The following is a 21,183-nucleotide window of genomic DNA, read 5'->3' on the forward strand; positions in this document are numbered from 1 at the left end:
CAAACGAAGATTAAGTGAGGTCGATCTCCAATGGCGGCCGCAGTACCCACAATACTATACTGCTCAGAAACCGCTCTATCTGCCGCGGGTTGGCCGGGTGGATCGCGCATGCTCGGAGGGTCCTGGTCTCTTTGTTTGAGGTTGTTCCCGGAGAGAAGCCGGAAGCGGCGGATAGTGAAGAATGTTCATTGTTTAATATTCGGCTCTGGGGCCGCACTCGGGATTTGTAAACCCCGCCCCCCTGCCCGGTGTTTATTCACCTGACAGTTCTCGATGCGCGGCTGATTGACGGCGGAGCTAGACCAATAGGATGAGGGGGCGGGGTTGGAGGCATGAGCACCGACGGCTGATCCTCCAACCAATTAGAGTGAATGAGGGGCGGGGCTGAGTCCAGATCAGCCTCATTGGCTGAAACTCTGCATCATTTTGAAATGGGCAATGGGAGATGTCACAGAGCTGGAAGCAGGCAGCCTGGAGTATTGTGTGCAGTTTTCGTCTCCTTACCGAAGAAAGGATATACTTGCCACAGAGGAAGTGACTGCAAAGCTTCACCAGCCTGATTCCTGGGATGGCAGGATTGTTGTATGAGGAGAGTTTTGGGTCGACTAGAGCTGTATTCACTAGAGTTCAGAAGAATGAGAGGGGACGTCATTGAAACGTTTAAAATTCGGACAGAAGTGTACAGACTGGATGCAGGGATGATGTTTCCCCAGGCTGGGTTTGGAGGGGTGGGTGGTGGGGGGCGTCTGGAACAAGGGGTCAGTCTCAGGATATGGTGCAACTTAAAGACTAAAGGTAAATTTCAGGCAGTGATTTACAGAACAACGTGAGCTGTATACTTCCCTTGTCATATCTGGACAGCAGAGCACACTTCTTCCCTTGGAGCTTCCAGTTTTCTTGTGGAGTTTCCAGCTTTCGTGTTTCTTTCTCTTCTTTCCTTTGTTCTTTTCTCCAATGTACCAAATCCCTCAGGTGGACTGTTCTTATGCTGGGAACCCCCCAACTGGCTCCTCTGAGGCCACCAATCAGAACTGTCCATGGACATTTCACTATTCAATCATGTGGCTCTTGTCCAATCACAGGTGTGTTCATGTGAACAGCATTCGCCTGTTGATGAGAGCACACACATATTCCTCTGTGATTACATAGAACTTCTGCACTTCCACCATCTCACAGTTCTAAACTCAGACAAGCCGGTTCAAAGCATGACATCACCTCCACAGATTCTACCCTACAGATCAACACACAGGCAAAGAAAGAACACAACTTCTGCAGACTATATTAATACACAGTCAAAGAAAGAACAGAATTCTCACAGACTGTATCTGGAGAATGGATGACTGAGTGAAGCTCTTCCCACACACGGAGTAAGTTTTACGGTTTCTCCTCACTGTGAATATGCTGGTGTTTCTGGAAGCTGGATGATTCGATGAATCCCTTCCCACACACAGTGCAGGTGAATGGCCTCTCCCCAGTGTGACTGTGCCAATGAGTTCCCAGCCGGGATAGAGAACTGAATCCCTTCTCACAGTCCCCACATTTCCACGGTTTCTCCCTGTTGCTTAATCCTTGCTGACAATTCTTATTGACTTACACACTCTTCAAAGTGAAACCTCCATTATGAAATTAAATTATCAAACAACAGGAATCAAAACAGTGAAATATTTTACAGGCACATCAATAAAAGTTTAATCAATCAACATTGATATTGATGAAGTTTGGAAGTCGCTGAGTTCAATCATTTCTTACATAGCAGCAGTAACATTTGGTAAAGGGGAATCCACAACAAAGGCTGGTTTGAGACCTACTCAGCAGAGATGACATCTATCATTGAAGCAAAAAGCAAAGCTTACCTGATGCACAACATAAACCCAACAGCTAAGTACTGTGTGCAGTACCCTGTTACTAGTGTCCATGTGTCTCTCCAGGTTGGACGATCAGTTAAGCCTTACACAGGATTATATAGGATATACAGCACAGAAAGAAGCCATTCAGCCCAACCAGTGCATGTTGGTGTTTATGTTCCACTCAAGCCACCTCTCATCTTTCCACTTCTAAATCTACCATCATGACCTAATATTTCCTTCAGCCACATATGTTTGTCTAGCCTCCCCATGAATACATCTATACTATTCCCTTCACCCACTTCCTGTGGTCTTGAGTTCCACATTCTCACCACTCTCTGGGCGAAGAAGTTTCTTCTGAATTCCCTATTTGCTTTCTCGGTGACTATCTTATATTGAAGGTCTCTAGTTTTGCTCTTCCCCACAAGAGGAAACATTCTCTCTGTTTCCCCTCCATTAAAACTTTCATCATTTTAAAGTCCTAAATTAGTTCAGCTTCAGACATATTTTTTCAAGAGAATAGAGATTCAGTCTGTTCATCCTTTCCTGATATGTAAACCCATGCATTTCTGATATCATTCTTATCAATTTTCTCTGCACCCTCTCCAGTGTCTCTATATCCTTTCTATAATTTGGTGACCAGAACTGCACACAGTACATGGCTGTTGGGTTTATTTTGTGTGTCAAAAGGAGATCTTCCCTCCACAGCTTCCAACCTCATAGTCTCCCAACCACCCACAACTCTTTCTCCGGTACATCGATGACTGCTTCGGTGCCACTTCATGCTGTCACCTGGACGTGGAAAAATTTATTAATTTTGCTTCCAATTTCCACCCCTCCAACACTTTCACATGGTCTATCACTAACACTTCTCTTTCCTTCTTTGACCTCTCTGTCTCAATTTCTGGTGATAGACTGTCCACCAATATTCATGACAAGCCCACCGACTCCCACAGCTACCTCGACTACAGCTCCTAACACCCTGCGTCCTGTTAGGACTCCATCCCATTCTCTCAGTTCCTTCGCCTCCGTCGCATAGTTCTGATTATGCCACTTTCCAAAACAGTTCTTCTGACAAGTCTTCCTTCTCCTTAACCGAGGTTTTCCACCCACAGTGGTTGACAGGGCCCTCAACCGTGTCCGCCCCATCTCCCGCGCATCTGCCCTCACACCTTCCTCTCCCTCCCGGAACCATGATAGGGTCCCCCTTGTCCTCACTTATCACCCCACCAGCCTCCACATTCAAAGGATCATCCTCCGCCATTTCCGCCAATTCCAGCATGATGCCACCACAAAACATCATCTTCCCTTCACCCTCCCTGTTGGCATTCTGTAGGGACCATTCCATTCGGGACACCCTGGTCCACTCCTCCATCACCCCCTACACCTCAACCCCCTCCCATGCAACCGCAGAAGGTACAACACCTGCCCCTATACTTGCCCCCTCCTCACCATCCAAGGGCCCAAACACTCCTTTCAAATGAAGCAGCAATTCACTTGCACTTCCATCAATTTAGTCTACTGCATTCGCTGTTCCCAATGTGGTCTCCTCTACATTGGAGAGACCAAACACAGACTGGGTGACCGCTTTTCGGAACACCTCTGGTCTGTCCACAAGCACGACCCAGACCTTCCTGTTGCTTGCCATTTCAACACCCCATCCTGCTCTCATGCTCACATGACCGTTCTTGGCCTGCTGCAATGTTCCAGTGCAGCTCAACGCAAACTGGAGGAACAGCACCTCATCTTCCAATTAGGCACTCTACAGCCTTCTGGACTTAACATTGAGTTCAACAACTTCAGGTCATGAACTCTCTCCTCCATCCTCACCCCCTCTTTTATCCCCCTTTTAAAATTTAATTTTATTTATATATATATATATATTTTCTTTTTTCACTGATTTCTATTATTATTTTTGAAATTTATTTCTATTCATTCTTTATTCCCCATCTTTAAGCCTATTTCGATCCCCTCCCCCGCACCTCACCCCCACCAGAGCCATCTGTCACTGCTCATCCTGCTTTCCACCCTTAATGTCACAATTAGCACATCCTTTAGCTCATATCACCATCGTCAACACCACTTTGACCTTTTATTTATGACACCTTTTGCAGTCTCTCCTTTGCCTCCACCGATCACTGGCCCTCTATCCAGCTTCACCTGTCCCACCCCCTTTAACAGCTTATATTTCACTACATTTCTATTTCTCTTTAGTTCTGATGAAGAGTCACATGGACTCGAAATGTTAACTAGTCTTTCTCTCCACAGATGCTGTCAGACCTGCTGAGTTTTTCCAGCAATTTTTGCTTTTGTTCCTGGGTAAGCACCCCTTCAATTGTCTGTCTCTGGACACCACTCGCAATGCGCATGCGCACCGATATAGATGGAGCAGCCGTATTGAACATGCTCCAGCTCACAATGCCCGTGTGATTGATGTCAGCTCCAGGCCAGTAGGAGGAAGGAGCGGGATGGAGGACCGAACGGGAGCAGCTGGTCCCCCATCCAATCGGAGTGAGTGAGGGGCGTGGCTGAGCACGGATCTCCCTCATTTGTTGAACAGAGTCACATAAAGTTATACAGTACAGAAACAGGCCCTTCGGCCCATTGGGACTGTGCCGGCCATCAAGCACCTGTCTATTCTAAACCCATATTCCACCACCTGGCCCGTAGCCCTGATGCTATGGCTTTTCACGTGCTCATCTAAATACTTCTTAAATGTTGCGAGGGTTCATGCCTCTACCAACCCCTCAGGCAGCGTGTTCCAGATTCCTACCACCCTCTGGGTGAAATCTTTTTCCTCAAATCCCCTCTAAACCTCCTGCCCCTTACCTTAATTCCATGACCCCTATTATTGACACCTCCGCTAATAATGCCCATCATAATTTTGTAAGCCACTAATATGTTCCCCCTCTGCCTTTTCTGCTCTAAGGTAAATAACCCTAGCCTATCCAGTCTCTCTTCATAGTTGAAACGGTCCAGCCCAGGCAACATCCTGGTGAATCTGCCCTGCACCCTCTTCAGTGCAATCACATTCTTCCTATAGTGTGGCGACCAGAACTGCACACAGTACTCCAGCTGTGGCCTAACTAGCGTTTTATACAGCTCCAACATAACCTCTCTGCTCTTATATACTACGCCTCAGCTAATAAAGGCAAATATCCCATATGCCTTCTTAACCACTTTATCTACCTGTGCTGCTGCTTTCAGGGGTCTATGGACATGTACACCAAGGTCACTCTGATCCTCTGTACTTCCTAGGGTCCTACCATTCATTATGTATTCCCTAGCCGTGTTAGTCCTCTCAACATGCATTACCTCACATTTCTCACGGTTAAATTCCATTTTCCACTGCTCTGCCCATCTTACCAGCCCATCTATATCATCCTGTAATCAAAGGCTTTCCTCCTCACTATTTACAACACCACCAATTTTTATATCATCTGTGAACTTACTGGCCACTGAAACTCTGCATTATTTTGAAAGCTGATTTTGTCTCAAACTCCACGAGAAAACTTGATGAAACCCTTTGGGTGTGGAGCAAACATTTCAGCAATTGTTACTGAAATGGATTTATTCACAAGGAATGAAATAAATGTACTTAATTAGAGAGAAATAAATAACATGTACCATTTAACAACACTAGATATACCTCTGCCCTATATTAATTTATTGGCCCCTGGGTAACCACCCCTTTAATTGTGAATATTAAGAAAGATGCCATCCTTTGTCAGACAAATAAATGTGTCAAGCCGGGAAAGCAAAAGATGTCAATGTTTTTAAGAGGGAGAGAGACCTGGGCCAAACTTTCCATGGAGCTTTTTTGTCACTAAGATTGAGACAATCCGATCAGCTGCCTCTACTGCTTCCCTCCCTTCCACTGACTCTGTGGGCCAAACCGCCTCTAAAGAGCCACCTTGCTGCAGCCCTGAATCTGCTTTTTTCTCTCCAATCTTCCCTCATGCTTCTCAGAACTTATCTTTTCCATAAAACCCACCTCCTCCATTCCTATTCCAATTGATCACCCAACCTTCCCATGTTCGCTGATATTGTTAACAGCTCACTCTCTTCAGGTACTGTCCTTTCCTTTAAATCTGCCATAACTACTTATACTCAAGAAAACAAGCCCTTGACCGCAATGTTCTTGCCAACTACCACTCTAATCACCCTTTCCTCTCTAAAGTCCTTGTCACCTCCCAAATCCAAGCACATTTTCCCAGAACTCCATGTTTGTATCCCTTCAATGAGATTTCTGTAACTGCCACAACATTGAAACAGCTCTTATTTAAGTCACAAATTACAGCCTATGTGAATATGGCAGAGGTTAATTCTGCCGCAATTTCCTTCTCATCCTGTCTGCAGTCATTGACACTGTTAACCACACCATTCTCTTCGAATGCCTCTGCACTGTTGATTCCTTTGTCTTGATTCCTTTCTTATCTATCTCGTTGTAGCTAGAGAATAACCTGTAGCAGCTGTGATTATTTTCTTTATGTTTTTACAAACTGACGCAGTTGGTAAGTGATCAGGTGTCACTGAACTATGATATTAAAATGTTCCTTTATCCCTCTAAATGCAATTGTATTTTGCAAGCCAAGTCCTTTTAACTACAGTAGCCCTTCTGGATTCGAACAACAGAGAAGAGTGAAGACACCACCGTCCACAACCCAAGCTCGTAGTCGTAAAAACATTTGATAATTCCCATCAAATGCAAAGCATAGCAGAAGAATTATATATTTGTTTGTTACAAATTAATGAAACGGATTCATTGCAAAGATTGGCCAACAGATCCATTGTTGCAGGGTTTGGATGGTAGGAGATGGGCCTTGGTCTTTCTTAGTTTGCAAACTCTATATCAGCATAACCTTGTCTTCATTTCCTCAGATTCAGACAAAAATTAGGTCAGTTCCAATGAAGAGCCGTAGTGGGTTTGAAACATTATCTCTGTTTCTCTCTCCACAGATGCTGCCAGAGTTGCTGAATTTTTCCAGTATTTTCTGTTTTTATTTCAGATTTCCAACATCTGCAGTATTTTGCTTTTATTTTAATGATCAACGGACTCTGGGTCTCTAATGGCATCTGTATTACCCACAGTCCCAAACATCTCAGAAACCGCTCTATCTGCTGCGGGTTGGCCGGGTGAATTGTGCATGCTCGGAGGGTCCTGGTCTCTTTGTTTGAGGTTGTTCACAGAATCACACAGTGCAGAAGAGGCCCTTCGGCCCTTCAAGTCTGCACCAACACGTGAGAAACACCTGACCTACCTACCTAATCCCATTTACCAGCACTTGGCCCATAGCCTTGAATGTTATGATGTGCCAAGTGCTCATCCAAGTACTTTTTAAAGGATGTGAGGCAATCCTCCTTCATCACCCTCTCCCAGGCAGCGCATTCTCCACCCTCTGGGTATAAAAGTTTTTCTTCACATCCTCCCTAAACCTCCTGCCCCTCACCTTGAGCTTGTGTCCCCTTGTGACTGAGCCTTCAACTAAGGGGAACAGCTGCTCCCTATCCACCCTGTCCATGCCCCTCACAATCTTGTACACCTCGATCAGGTCACCCCTCAGTCTTCTCTGCTCCAAGGAAAACAACCCAAGTCTATCCAACCTCTCTTCATAACTTAAATGTTAATAAAGGCAAGTATCCCATATGCCTTCTTAACCACCTTATCTACCTGTCCGGCGGATAGTGAGAGTGGAGAATGTTCATTGTTTAATATTCGGCTCTGGGGCCGCACTCGGGATTTGTAAACCCCGCCCGGGGTTTATTAACCCGCTCCCAACAGTGACCTCTCACCTGACAGCTCACAATGCCCGGCTGATTGACAGCGGTTCCGGGCCAATAGGAAGAGAGAGGCGGGACTGGAGGACAGAGCAGGTGCGGTTTGCCCTCCAACCAATTGGAGTGATGGATGGGCGGGGCTAGGCCGCGACTGAAGCATGCGCAGTACTAGAACCGGAGCTGGAAGAAGGAGCGGTGGAGTTGAGATCACGAAGGGTGAGAAATGAAGTCGGCGGGTGGAGATTGTGAACCGGGGAGGGGGAGCCTGGAAACCACGCGCGAGCTCAGAGGGCGGGTGAAGATTGTGAACCGGGGGGAGCCTGGACACCGCGCGCGAGCTCGGAGGGCGGGTGGAGATTGTGAACCGGGGGGAGCCTGGACACCGCGCACGAGCTCGGAGGGCGGGTGCAGATTGTGAACCGGTGGGAACCTGGACACCGCGCGCGAGCTCGGAGGGCGGGTGCAGATTGTGAACCGGGGGGAGCCTGGACACCGCGCGCGAGCTTGGAGGGCGGGGAGACGGTGCCCCAGTGGTAATGCCACTGGGCTCGGGACATGGGTTCAAGTCCCAACAGAGGACTATGGGTTATTGTCCTTGTGAGTGCAGCACAGTTTTACCTGAATGATACCTGGACTCCAAGAGTCGGTTAATAATTTATAAAACTATCAATGATCGTAAAACCCATCTGGTTCACTAATGTCCCTTTAGGGAAGGAAATCTGCCGTCCTTACCAAGTCCGGCCTACATGTGACTCCAGCCCCACAGTGATGTGGTTCACTCTGAAACGGCCCAGCAAGCCACACAGCTCCAGGGCCATTAGGGATGGGCAATGCCCACATCCCATCATAGAATAAAAAAACACATGGTGTGTGCGGGACTGGAAACCCTGGTAAGAAGCCTGGCTTATGCAGGCAACTGCCTATTGTCATCTTGAGAGGGGAAGGTGGAGTGAATGGGTAGTGATATTGGTGAGGGAATTGTCATTTGTGGCAGAAAACTCCAAACTTGTCAAGCTTTGTGTCAACGATTGTTTCCTCATTTCACTGTGAAAGACATGGCTACAATTTTTTGACCATGCTTGTCCTCACTTCCCCAGATTCAGACAAAGATTCAGTCAGTTCCAAAGAAGAGTCATAGTCCTAGACTCTGGGGGCATAGTGTAAACATGAGAGCCAGACCTTCCAGGAGTGAAGTCAGCAAATACTTCTACACACAAAGGGAGGTAGAAGTTAGGAACTCTGTTCCACAAACAGCAGTTGATGCGAGATTAAATTTAAATCTGACAGGGACGAGGGACTAAACGGCCAACTTCTAGAATTATAGAAACTTGCAGCACAGAAAGAGCCCATTCAACCCTTTATGCTTGTGCTGTTTCTTTGAAAGAGCAATCATGTTTAGCCCCAGACACCCACTTTCTGTCTGTAATCCATATGTTCCTCATTCTCAAATCCCTGTCAACTTCCTTTTAAAATTCCTTCTCGAGTCAGGTCCCAGCACCTTTTCAGGTAGAGAGTTCCAGATCCTGACAACTCTCTGTTGGTGCAGAAACTGCTGAACTTGATGTTGAGTCTGGAAGTTTGTAAAATGCCAGATCGAAAGATGAGCTGCTGTTCCTAGAGCTCCCATTGAGCTTCATTGGAACAGTTCAGGAGGCCAAGGACAGAGAGGTCAGAGTGGGAGTGGGGCGGAGAATTAAAATGACAAGTGACTGGAAGCTCAGGGTCAAGCTCAGAGGTTGTTCCACAAAGTGATCACACAATCTGTGTTTGATCTTCACCATGTCGATCAGAGCACATGATGAGCACTGAATACAGTAACTAAATTGAAAACAATTACAAGTAAATGACTGTTTGTTTTAGGCCAAAGAAATATACTTTATTTGAAGAGTAAGGGTTACAAAATAAAACAAGCCGATTTCCAGAATATTAAACCTTCAGTCCAGTTACAGTGATTTTTAACATCAGCAGAAACAAACCCAAACTATCAGAATGAACAAGGTTCAGTACTGGGTGTGATCAACAGCAACAATAACAGCAGAATCCAACCCCTGGAGTCAATGCTGAACTCGCTGGTGTATCAGCCGGTTGGATGATGGATTAAATCCCTTCTCACATGTGGAGCAGGTGTCCGGCCTGTCCCCAGTGTGAACTCGCTGCTGTGTGTCTTGGAGCTGATGGCTTCCCCATGCACCAGCTGCTCTTGTCTTTCCAGGTGGTGGGGGTCATGGGTTTGGGAGATTCTATCAAAATTCTGGTTGAGCTGCAGATCTATGAAATCCATCTTCTTTTCCCTCCTCCACCTCTCACTCTCTCTTCTCCCATAGAGGCCAGAGTCTCGTGTAGGCCCAGACCGGGAGGTAGATTCCCTTCCCTCGAGAACATTAATGAACCAGTTGGGTTTTTATGACAATCTGGCAGTTTTCATAGTCACATTTTCCTCGTGTCAGCCCCACAAATTACCGGATTCATTCAGCTCAATTTCACAACCTGCCTTTCTGTTTTTGTGGGTTCTCTTTCATATTTCTTTGTTTCTGTTTTGAATTCACATTACAGAGTATGAGAAGGATTTGCAGTTAGGAAGGTCAAACCAAAATCACATCAAAATCTGCCAGAGTCTCTCGATTCATCAGGACCTGAAGATCATCAGCCTTTGAACATGGAAGCAAAAAGCACCGATTACACCAGGGAGAAACCGTGGAAATGTGGGGACTGTGGGAAGGGATTCAGATCCCCGTCTAATCTGGAAACTCATCGACGCAGTCACACTGGGGAGAGGCCGTTCATCTGCTCCGTGTGTGGGAAGGGATTCACTCAGTTAATCTGCCTTCAGAGACACCAGCGACTTCACACTGGGGAGAGGCCTTTCACCTGCTCCACGTGTGGAAAAGGATCCACTCGCTCATCCCACCTGCTGGAACACCAGCAAGTTCACACTGACAAGAGAGAGTTTAAATGCCCTGACTGTGAAAAGAGCTTTAAAAACCCACATGGACTGAGGGAGCACCAGCGCATTCATACTGCGTATGCACCATTCAGCTGCTCACAGTGTGGGAAGAGGCTCAGGACTTCATCCCGCCTTCTGAAACACCAGCGAGTTCACACTGACGAGAGACCGTTTAAATGTCCAGACTGTGGGAAGTGCTTCAAAAGTTCTGGGCATCAACAATGTCATCAACGTATTCACACTGATGAGAGACCATTCAGGTGCTCTCACTGCGGGACTGGGTTCAGGCAACCATCTCATCTCACTGCACACCAGCGCACTCACACTGGGGAGAGGCCGTTCACCTGCTCTGAGTGTGGGAAGAAATTCACTCAGAAACCCCACCTGCTGAGACACCAGCGAGTTCACACTGACGAGAGGCCGTTTAAATGTCCAGACTGTGGGAAGAGCTTTAAAAGTTCTGGGGATCTGCAATACCACCAACGTATTCACACTGATGAGAAACCATTCAGATGCTCTCACTGTGGGACTGGGTTCAGGCAATCATTTCATCTCACTGCACACCAGCGCACCCACACTGGGGAGAGACCGTTCACCTGCTCTGAGTGTGGGAAGGGATTCGCTCAGTCATCCAACCTGCTGACACACCAGCAAGTTCACACTGGGGAGAAGTCGTTCACCTGCTCCGGATGTGGGAAGGGATTCACTCGCTTATCCTACCTGGTGACACACCAGAGAGTTCACAAGTGATTACAGGGGTTGGATTCTGCTGTTATTGCTGCTGTTAATCACATCCTGGACTGAATCATGTTCATTCTGACAGTTGGGGTTGATCTCTAATGTTAGTTGCCCAGTTTAGACTTAGCGTGTACCCGCACCATCTCTCAATTATGTGTGAATAGACCATCGTGTCTGCAAACCTCGTTTTCAATGTAAATCACTCAGAAACTGTCTTGAACTAAAGATGAACAATAAAGAGATCACAGTGCAATCCTGCAGCTCTATATTGATGGGAGAAAGTCTGTTCTGTAACTCGAGGATGAAGCTCGGTAAGTTCTGAATGTTTTTAATTACAAGTAGGCTCGAGCTATTTGAGAGACGGGCTGTTCAAAGCTGTTAACTTGTCAAATATTGAAGGAATTACTCTGAAAATAAACTCACCAATTGATAACCTCAGACTCTGCTCCCTGCTGTAATTAATACTCAGCCATTCGTGCTGATTTACAGTGAATCACTGAATATCCTGTGGAGTCTTTGTTCCTTGTTTTATGAAATAGCTCTCCCCATTAGTGCTGAACTGCTGGATAACTCTGATTACATTTAGACATGTCTAGAAAAGGTCTGTGTGCCCACATTTCACTGTGATTTGTAAACAATGAACAATGTTCATGGCCTGACTTGTAGTCTGGTATCCGGGTGATTTGTGAAGAAAGATTTAATTCACTCACTCAGCAGCTTGAGGGGAACCAGACTGAGGTTTAATGAACGTAATAAATAGGAGTAGGAAGAGGCCATTTGGCCCATTAAGTCTGCTCTGCTATTCGATATGATCATGGTTGATCTTCTACCTCAGATCCACACTCCCCAGAAACCTTAATTCCCCTTGTACCCAAAACTCTGTCGACCTCTGTCTTAAATATAACTGAGAACCACGGATCCCTGGGATAGAAAGTTCCAAAGATTCACAACTGAGTGAAGAAATTCCTCCTCATCTCAGTCCTAAATGGTCGACCCCTTATTCTGAGACTGATCCCCGTGTTCTAAATTCACCAGATGGGAAACATTTTCTCAGCATTTACCTTGTCAGGCCATTTAAGAATGTTTCAGTTGGATCACTCAATCTTCCAAACTCCATTCAATCGAGGCCGAGTCTGCTCGATCTCTCCTCATGGGACAATCTCCTCATCCCAGGAACCAGTCTGGTGAACATTTGTTTCACTCCTTCCAGGGCAAGTATGTCCTTCCTTAGGTAAGGAGACTAAACCTGCACACAGTACTCCAGGTGATGCCTCACCAATGCTCTGTATAATTGTGGTAAGACAGCTTTACTCTTATACTCCAATCCCTTTGTAATAAAAGCTAACAGACCATTTACCATTTGTTTGCTGTACCTGCATGTTAACTTTCTGTGATTCATGTACAAGAACACCTCTGAATGCAAATATTTCCCAGTCTCGCACCATTCAAAAAATATTCTTTTTTTTCCTACCAAAGTGGATAACTTCACACTTCACCGTGTTGTATTCCATCTGCCATGTTCTTACCCAACCTGTCTATATCCCTGTACAGCCTCTTTGTGTCCTCCTCAGCACTTACTTTCCCACCCAACATTGTATTGTCAGAAAACCTGGATACATTACACTCAGTCCCCTCATCTAAGTCATTGATATCGATTGTAAATAGCTGAGGCACAACTGCTAATCCTTGTGGTACCTGCTAGTCACAGCCTGCCAACCTGAAAATGTCCTGTTTATTCCCACTCTCTGTTTTCTGACCATTAACCAATCCTCAGTCCATGCTCAGATACCCCCCAAACACCAGACCGAATTTTGTGTGATGACCTCTCGTGTGGCCCCTCATCAAATGCTTTTTGAAAATCCAAATACACATCTACTGATATCCTCATTATCCTCCTGACTTATTACATTTTCAAAAAGCTCTGAACAGATTTGTCAAACATGATCTCCCTTTCATAAATCCATATTGGCTCTGCTCGATCAGTTAATGATTTTCTAAGAGCCCTGTTACCACATCCCTCATGGTAGATTCCTACATTTTGCCAATTACTGATGTTAGATGAACTGGCCTCTAGTTCCCCATTTTCTCTCTTCCTCCTTTTTTGAAAAGTGAGATGATGTTTGCTATCAAGGTTGGGAGAGACACTCTGGAAGGTATGGGGGAGCTGGGACTTGTCCATGAGAGTAACCAAAGGTCTAGGATCTGAAATAATCCAGAGTGATGATGATGTGTTAGTCATGGCTCAGTGGTTGCATTTTCATGTCTTAGTCAGGAGGTTGTGGATTTAAATCCGCATCCAGAAAGATGAGCATAAAATCCAGGCTAACATTCCACCGCAGTACTGAGGGAGAGACTGTCAGAGACTGCACTGAGACAGAATGGATGGGTGTAAGAGATCCATTGACATTATTTCAAAGAGCAGGGGATTTATCCCAGGAATCTTGGTCAATATTTATCCCTCAATCAACGTTACTGAAACAGATTATCTGGGTATTATCAATTTGTTGTCTATGCGATCTTGCTGTGCATAAATTAGCTGCTGTATTTCCTACATTCCAACATTGACTGCACTTCAAAGGAATTTCATTGGCTGTAAAATGCTTTGGGACATCCTGATGTCATGAAAGGCTCTGCAGAAATAAAAATCTTTCTTTAACAGAAGAGAAAAGGCCCAGAAATGGAACAGTCGAGAACAAGATTTCAATTAGTCTCCTCTTATCCTGAAGAAAACAAATATTCCACACACTGTGTGTTTGACGCCAAAGTGATTTATTTGACATTTAACCAGAATATTAAACTCCAGCCCTGTTACAGGGATTATTAACATCAAGAGGAATAAACCCCCAAGAGCTGGATTTTCAAAGAGGGTTGGGAACCTGACACTGGATGAATTCTGGGTCCGCAATCTGCACCTGAACTGCATCGCTCTTGCTGCATTATTTTTAAATGTAAATAAGCTGTTTTGGCAGGAGGTGAGCTCAGCATCCAGACCGAGGCACCAAGTGCCTCCGGGGGCAGGGAGCTTCCTGTCCAGCAGCAAAGGCAGCCATTTTGGGGTTTGCTACTGCTTTGCCGAGGGGAGCTAGCAGCTCATGAAATGACCAGGACAATAAAGACAATACAAGTGTGCACGGACATCAAGATACAGCGCTCAAACCGGAACAAGTCTATCCCTCAAATTCAACAAACAAAAACCAGATGAAAATTAACTTCCTTTCGATCTATGGTAACTCCACAGCTGTGCGCTAACGTGCAGCAGACTATCTGACTTCATCCTGTAAGTAAGCCTGGGTACTAGATTTTAGTGTAGCCCAACCATTTTCAGGTTCATTTCATGTCATATTCATTGTAATAAGCTAACAATGTCAAAACACAATTTTCTGCTAACATTGAGATAAGAAGCCATTTTGATGATTTTAACCTTTTCCAACAAACTTTCCCAAAACAGTATTACGAAGCAGTGATTGACGGGCAACAGATGATTGGTAGTTGCTTAGAAGTCGCTTCATGTTATCTCAATATTTCTCCATTAGCATTTCTTATGAGAGAATTAAAGTGCTGTAACAGCTGGGAAAGAAATGGGATAAGCCTCGGACTTGCTCCCTATCAGGAACACACACTGTCCTTGATTGTTGAGTCTGTCTTAATGAATGGGCTCCTGAAAAAACATCAAGATGAGAGACATAGCTTAAAGGAAGGCACTGTCCTAAGTTTAAGACAATGTGGCAAATTAGCTAAAACCACTGGAGTTAACTCTTGTCACATTATTGACAAACCATAGACCAATTAGCCATTTCCAATAACTTGGCTAAGGTGGGCTTACAGCATCTTTTAAGTGTAGAAATGAAGATTTCGAGAAGCCATTTTGTTAGCATGTTATCTGTGTATCAAATGACGGAGGGTTATCCTCACTTCATGTCTTCAGCCTGATCAACCGAGGAAAGTTGTGAGAAGTCTGTTTAATTGTTAAAGTTAAACATTCTCCTCTTACTGTTAATTGAAACTTGATTTTTATCTTTCTAACTTGTTACCTTTCCACATTTTAATGGTTAATAAATCTTTTTAAAATGACCATTTAGAGTGTTCATTCCTGCCGGATGCTCAGTCCTGTAGAACCTGGTGATTTCATTCACAATTGGGGATTTATTGCAAACAACCTGTACCCCATAAATCAATTTAGAATCCAGAAGACTGAAAATCCCATTCTGTTCCAGACAGGCTCCTTAACAAGTTCTTTAATGAGATTAAGGGGCCGTTAATTGGTGGTGAGTGGGTTTCCTGTTTCCTCCCCTCCACCGGCACTTTGAAAATTACAAACTGTCTCAGAGGCAGCGGATCCAGTGCCTCCGACCGGGAAAGTAATTTTCAAATCACACAAGTCCCGGTTCCCACCCCCATCAGAAAGTGAAAATCCAACCCCAGTTATCAGAATGAACCTAGTTCAAACCTGGATGTGATTCACAACAGCAATAACAGCAGAATCCAACCCCTGTTGTCATATGTGAAACTTCTGGTGTCTCTTCAAGTTAAATGAAAAAATGAATCCCTTCCCACAGATGGGGCAGTTGAAAGGCCTCTCCCCAGTGTGAACTCGCTGGTGTCTGTGCAGGTTGTGCGACCGAGTGAATCTCTTCCCACACACACAGCAGGTGAACGGCCTCTCCCCAGTGTGAACTCGCTGGTGTTTCAGCAGATTTATTGGTCCTTTGAAACTTTTCTCACAGTCAGAGCATTTAAACAATCTCTGATCACTGTGAACAAGTTGGTGTCAGCAGAGCAGATGACTGAGTGAAGCCTTTCCCACACACACAGCAGGTGAACGGCCTCTCCCCAGTCTGAACTTGCTGGTGGGTCCCTAGGTTAGATGAACTCATGAATCCCTTCCCGCACACGGAACAGCTGAACGGCCTCACGCCACTGTGAACACGCTGGTGTGTCAGAAGATTTGATAACTGCGTGAAACCCTTCCCACAATCGGTGCAGGTGAACGGCCTCTCCCCAGTGTGAATACGCCGATGAATTTCCAGCTGGGATGGGGAAATGAGTCCAGTTCCACAGTCCCCACATTTCCATGGTTTCTCCGTGGTGCGGGTGCCCTTGTGTCTCTCCAGATTGGATGATCAGTTGAATGCTTGTCCACACACACACACAGACACACAGAAAACATGTGTACGTGGAATTCATAACATCCCACTGTAAATGCTGTAATTTTTTTTTCAGGTTGTGTAACTAGCTAAAGCTCTTTGCACAGTCAGTGCACTGGAACACTCTCACCGGTGTGAGTGTGTCTTGATGCTTTTCCAGTCATATAGATGAGTGATTTTTTTTTTCTACAGTCAGAACAGGCAAACATTTCTCCTTCCACATTCAAAGGCCGGTGATATTCTGCTCCTGATGAATCAAGTGACTCTGTTAGATCTTGATGTGATGTTTTGTTTGAGTTACCAGTGTATAAATTCTCCCTTCTGATGCCCCTGTAAGCAGAGATTTCAAAAGTCCTCATTGTAAGCACGGCATAGAAATGAAGAACAGTTAATTTTAGTTCCTATGGAACATTTTTTCTCTCTTGTTCCCCCAAAGCTGCAAATCCCCGTCCCACACACTCTCCCCCCTCCCTGGGCTGAAATCTAAATAAAGTGTTGGATAATTCTCTGTATCCTTTTAATAAATTCTACAAATGGAGATCATGTTTTACAAGGGGCCATTTGTTAACAGTTTCCCAAACACAGATCAGATTCTCATTGATTTGAGCCCAAATTTATTTATTTTTTATAAATTAAGTCTTATTTATTGTGCTCCCTCCCCCATCCTCTGATGTGAACCATCCTCCACTCGCTGACCCAGGATGGCGGCCGTTAACCTGGGCCTGTTCCCGGGAGGGAGAAGCCCCGCAGCTGCAAACCAGGAGCTGACAATTATTTCTCAGGGTTTGCGGATCCACAAAGTGTTTCCAAATCCTCCCCGTCCAGCCGCCGGCTCCATCGATCCCTCCCCCCCGGGCCTGTCACCGCGGGGTAAACACGGGGCCTGGGGCCTGTCACCGCGGGGTAAACACGGGGCCTGGGGCCTACCCCAGAAGTTGATCCAGTTCCCAGTCCAGCCGCGGTTTCCAATCCTACCCTGTGCTCACAATCTCCTCCCGCCTCCCGAACCGTCCGCTCCTCCTCACTCTGTCACCATGACTGACACTGAGCATGCTCAGAGCGCACACCCACACTGTACCTGCGCACTGGACGCCTATAGTCATTGATAGGGGACTTTCTGCAACGCGGTTTGTTCTGGGTAAATAATCCGCCATTGATAGCTTGACTTGGGAACACAAAATTCAATGCATCGGCTTCCCAATCGAGATCGGGACCCGGGGCGCTGTTATGGCACGGCGGATGGTAAATGCTGAGCTGCTCAAATCGCAGAGCGAAACCTGAAACAGCTGCCACTACTGTTTTGCAATTTGTATTTTATCTCGAGATGCGTGCCTTGAATTCAGTAGTAATAAGTCCACCCACAATTAGAGTTTTTTTAAAACTAAATTAAACATTCATTAACAGAATAAAAGATTTTAAGCACATTCATAGGTCTACAAATTACGATTATAATAACTCCTAACTCCCCTAATTAATCTAGCTCCCAGTTACACCTCTGTTAAGGCAACAGTGAAACAAAACATAAGTTTAACAGACCTTGGTAAAGCACACAAAACCTTGGGCAGTGATATTCAAAGTGAATTTTCTTAGCTTCAGTTCCTGTAGACAGCAAATGCATACAGGCTGGAGGCTTTTCACACTTGTGTTAGATCTTAGAATGCCTTCCCTCTTACATATAACCTCATCTCCTTTATACATGCTTCTCTCTTAATGTAAATTCCAATTCCCAATATTTCTTTGAAACTTTACTTTTAACTTTATTATAAATTTTTCATAGTACTCATATTATCAGTAACCTTTGGGAAAAATAAACACTGTATGACTTAGCTTCTTATGGCTAGGTGTAACATCTTACCATCTGTTTGAAGTTCAAACTAACCTAATTTATATAAAAATGCAAATGTTCCTCGCACCTCACATTCTAAAACTTCAGCCAGGTTTGTGTATTTAGCATTTCAAACCTAGCTTCCCTTTTGATCATTCAAAAGCTGCAGACCAGCTGTCTCCAATTCCATTAAATTCTCCCGCCCCCCCTCCCACCCCCCCACCACCACACACATCAACACAGAGAAACTAATCCAAACTCCACTATTAACCAACCTTTACAATATATCAAAATAATATTATGAAAAGTATTATATTTTCATGACAGCGCAATACACACAATAGGTACTTAAAGTATGTAGAAACCCGAATGTCTGGACCTTCCTCCATGATGCAATCTGTGCAATTCACCCCCACCTCCACCTGCAATGGCAGATTGGAAAAAGGTCGAAGTTGAAATTCACAAAGATCAATGCTGGTACAAACTGGTGGAAACAACCTGCTGAGTTATTCCATCACTTTCCGTTTTTATTTCAGATTTCCAGTATCCACAGTATTTTGCTTTTAATTCAGTGCTGGTACCTGTGTCAAGAAAGATATGCTGAAAAACTGACTTGAGGTAGATGAAATGGAATGTGTCTATGCAAAACATAAACTCCAGCACAGGTCAGTTGAACAGAAAGCTCTGTTTCTGGACTCGATATTCTCTGTAATTCAGTGTCATCTCCTACTGGTTGAACAGAATGCTCTCTTTCTGGATTTGATATTTTCTGTAATTCAGTGACATCTCCTACTGGCTCTTGATCAGCATGTTCCACATCCACCACTTGTACTGCACATGCTCAGAGTGCAACCGAGTGCTGAGTAATCGCACTGGGCTCCTGTGGTCACTGATGGGGCACATTCTGATTCATGCAAAATTATGGATTGTAACAGTGTCACTCAAAGCTTAATTTGTGAACAAAAATTTTCATCACCACATCGAGATTGGGCCTGTTTCTGTATCAAGTGGCACTTGCTTAGAAATAACACCTTCTCACTAATGCCAGAGTCACTCGGCTCCTGACCTCATTACAGCTGTGGTTCAAAATGGACAAAAGAGCTGAACTCCCGAGGTGAGGTGAGAGTGACTGCCAGGCAGCATTTGACCAAGTGTGGCATCAAAGAGCTTTCGCAACACTGGAGTCAGTGGGAATCAGGGGGGAAACTCTATAATGGTTGGATTCATACCTAGCACAACGGAAGATGGTTGTGGTTGTTGGAGGTCAATCACCTCACTTCCACGACATTACTGCAGGAGTTCCTCAGGGTATTGTCCTAGGCCCAACCATCTTCAGCTGTTTCAGCAATGACCTTCCTCCCATCATAAGGTCAGAAGTGGGGATGTTCACTGGTGATTGCACAATGTTCAGCACCATTCACGACTCCTCAGCTACTGAAGCAATGCATGTCTAAATGCAGCAAGACCTGGACAATATCCAGGCTTGTACTGACAGGTGCCAAGTAACATTCGCAACACACAAGTGCCAGTCAATTACTATCTCCAGCAAGGGAGAATCTACCCATCACCCCTTGACATTCAGTGGCATTACCTTCACTAAATCCCCCACTATCAACATCCTGGGGGTTACCATTGAGCAGAAACAGAACTGGACCAGCCATATAAATACTGTGGCTCCAAGAGCAGGTCAGAGGCTGGGAATTCTGCCGCAAATAACTCACCTCCTGACTCTCCAAAGCCTGTCCACCATCTACAAGGCACAAGTCAAGAGTGTGATGGAATATTCTCCACTTGCCTGGATGGGTGCAGCTCCAACAACACTCAGGAAAGTTGACACCATCCAGGACAAATTAGCCCACTTGATTGGCACCCCATTCACAAACATTCACTCCCTCCACCAGCAACAAACAGAGGCAGCTGTGTGTACCATCTACAAGATGCACTGCAGGAACTCACCAAGGCTCCTTCGACAGCACCTTCTGAACCCACGACATCTCGATGGACAAGGGCAGCAGATAGATGGGAACACGACCCCCTGGAAGTTTGCCTCCAAACCACTCACCATCCTGACTTGGAAATATATCGCCATTCCTTCAGTTGCTGGATCAAAATCCTGGAGCTCCCTTCCTAACAGCACTGTGGGTGTACCTACACCACATGGACTGCTGCAGTTCCACCTTCTCAAGGGCAACTAGGTATGGGGAATCCAGCACCATGTGCGAGCGAGATCAGGAATAGGAGAATAGACTGGATGAATGCATGGCTGGAGAGATGATGTAGGAGGGAGGGATTTAGATTCCTGAGGCATGGAGATTGATTCTGGGAACGATGGGACATGTAAAAGCTGATTGGGTTGCACCCCAGCAGGACCAGGACCAGTATCCTCACAGGGGTATTTGCTAGTACTGTGGGGGAGGGTTTAAACTAGACTGGCAGGGGAATGGGAAACTGAGTGAGGAGACACAAGAAAGGGAAACAAAGATAGGAATGAAAGATAGAAAAGTAGAAAGCAAAAGTGGAAGGCAGAGGAAACAAGGGCTAGCAGCAAATAGGACCATAGTACAAAAAGAGATGTATAAAAAATGTTAAAAAGACAAGTCTAAAAGCACTGTATCTGAATGCATGGAGCATTCGCAATAAGGTAGATGGATTAACAGTGCAAATAAATGTAAACGGGTATGACATGACTGTGATTACAGAGACATGGCTGCAGGGTGACCGAGGCTGGGAACTGAATATCCAAGGGTACTCGATATTTAGGACAGACAAGCAAAAAGCATTGTTAGTTAAGGATGAAATCGGTGCAGTAGTGAGAGAGGATATTGGCTCAGAAAATCTCGATCTAGAATCATTCGGGTGGAGCTAAGAAACAACAAAGGGCAGAAAACATTAGTGGGAGTTGTCTATAAG

General features: G+C 45.3%; 1 protein-coding gene and 1 long non-coding RNA gene across 3 annotated transcripts; one reads left to right on the top strand and one right to left on the bottom strand.

Moving 5' to 3' along the window:
- Positions 1–9,429: 9,429 nt before the first annotated feature.
- On the top strand, positions 9,430–11,484 carry LOC144698177 (uncharacterized). The gene has a single exon (XM_078570124.1). The coding sequence runs from the start codon at positions 10,279–10,281 to the stop codon at positions 11,314–11,316; it is 1,038 nt and encodes a 345-aa protein (XP_078426250.1). The 5' UTR covers positions 9,430–10,278; the 3' UTR covers positions 11,317–11,484.
- Positions 11,485–15,291: 3,807 nt separating this feature from the next.
- On the bottom strand, positions 15,292–17,479 carry LOC144696883 (uncharacterized). 2 transcript variants are annotated; one of them, XR_013580266.1, is made up of 2 exons: positions 17,376–17,479; positions 15,292–16,778 (listed from the first exon to the last, which is right to left on the bottom strand). It is a non-coding gene; the product is annotated as an uncharacterized LOC144696883 (long non-coding RNA). The 2 variants fall into 2 exon arrangements; XR_013580267.1 differs by having other exon boundaries at positions 15,521–16,778; positions 17,424–17,479.
- Between the last annotated feature and the right edge of the window lie 3,704 nt (positions 17,480–21,183).

The sequence above is a fragment of the Cetorhinus maximus genome, chromosome 23 (genome assembly GCF_964194155.1).
Source record: "Cetorhinus maximus chromosome 23, sCetMax3.hap1.1, whole genome shotgun sequence".
Taxonomy (NCBI): domain Eukaryota; kingdom Metazoa; phylum Chordata; class Chondrichthyes; order Lamniformes; family Cetorhinidae; genus Cetorhinus; species Cetorhinus maximus.

Coding starts and splice junctions, on each gene's coding strand:
- LOC144698177 (XM_078570124.1), top strand. CDS start 10,279: ATGGAAGCAAAAAGCACCGATTACACCAGGGAGAAACCGTGGAAATGT.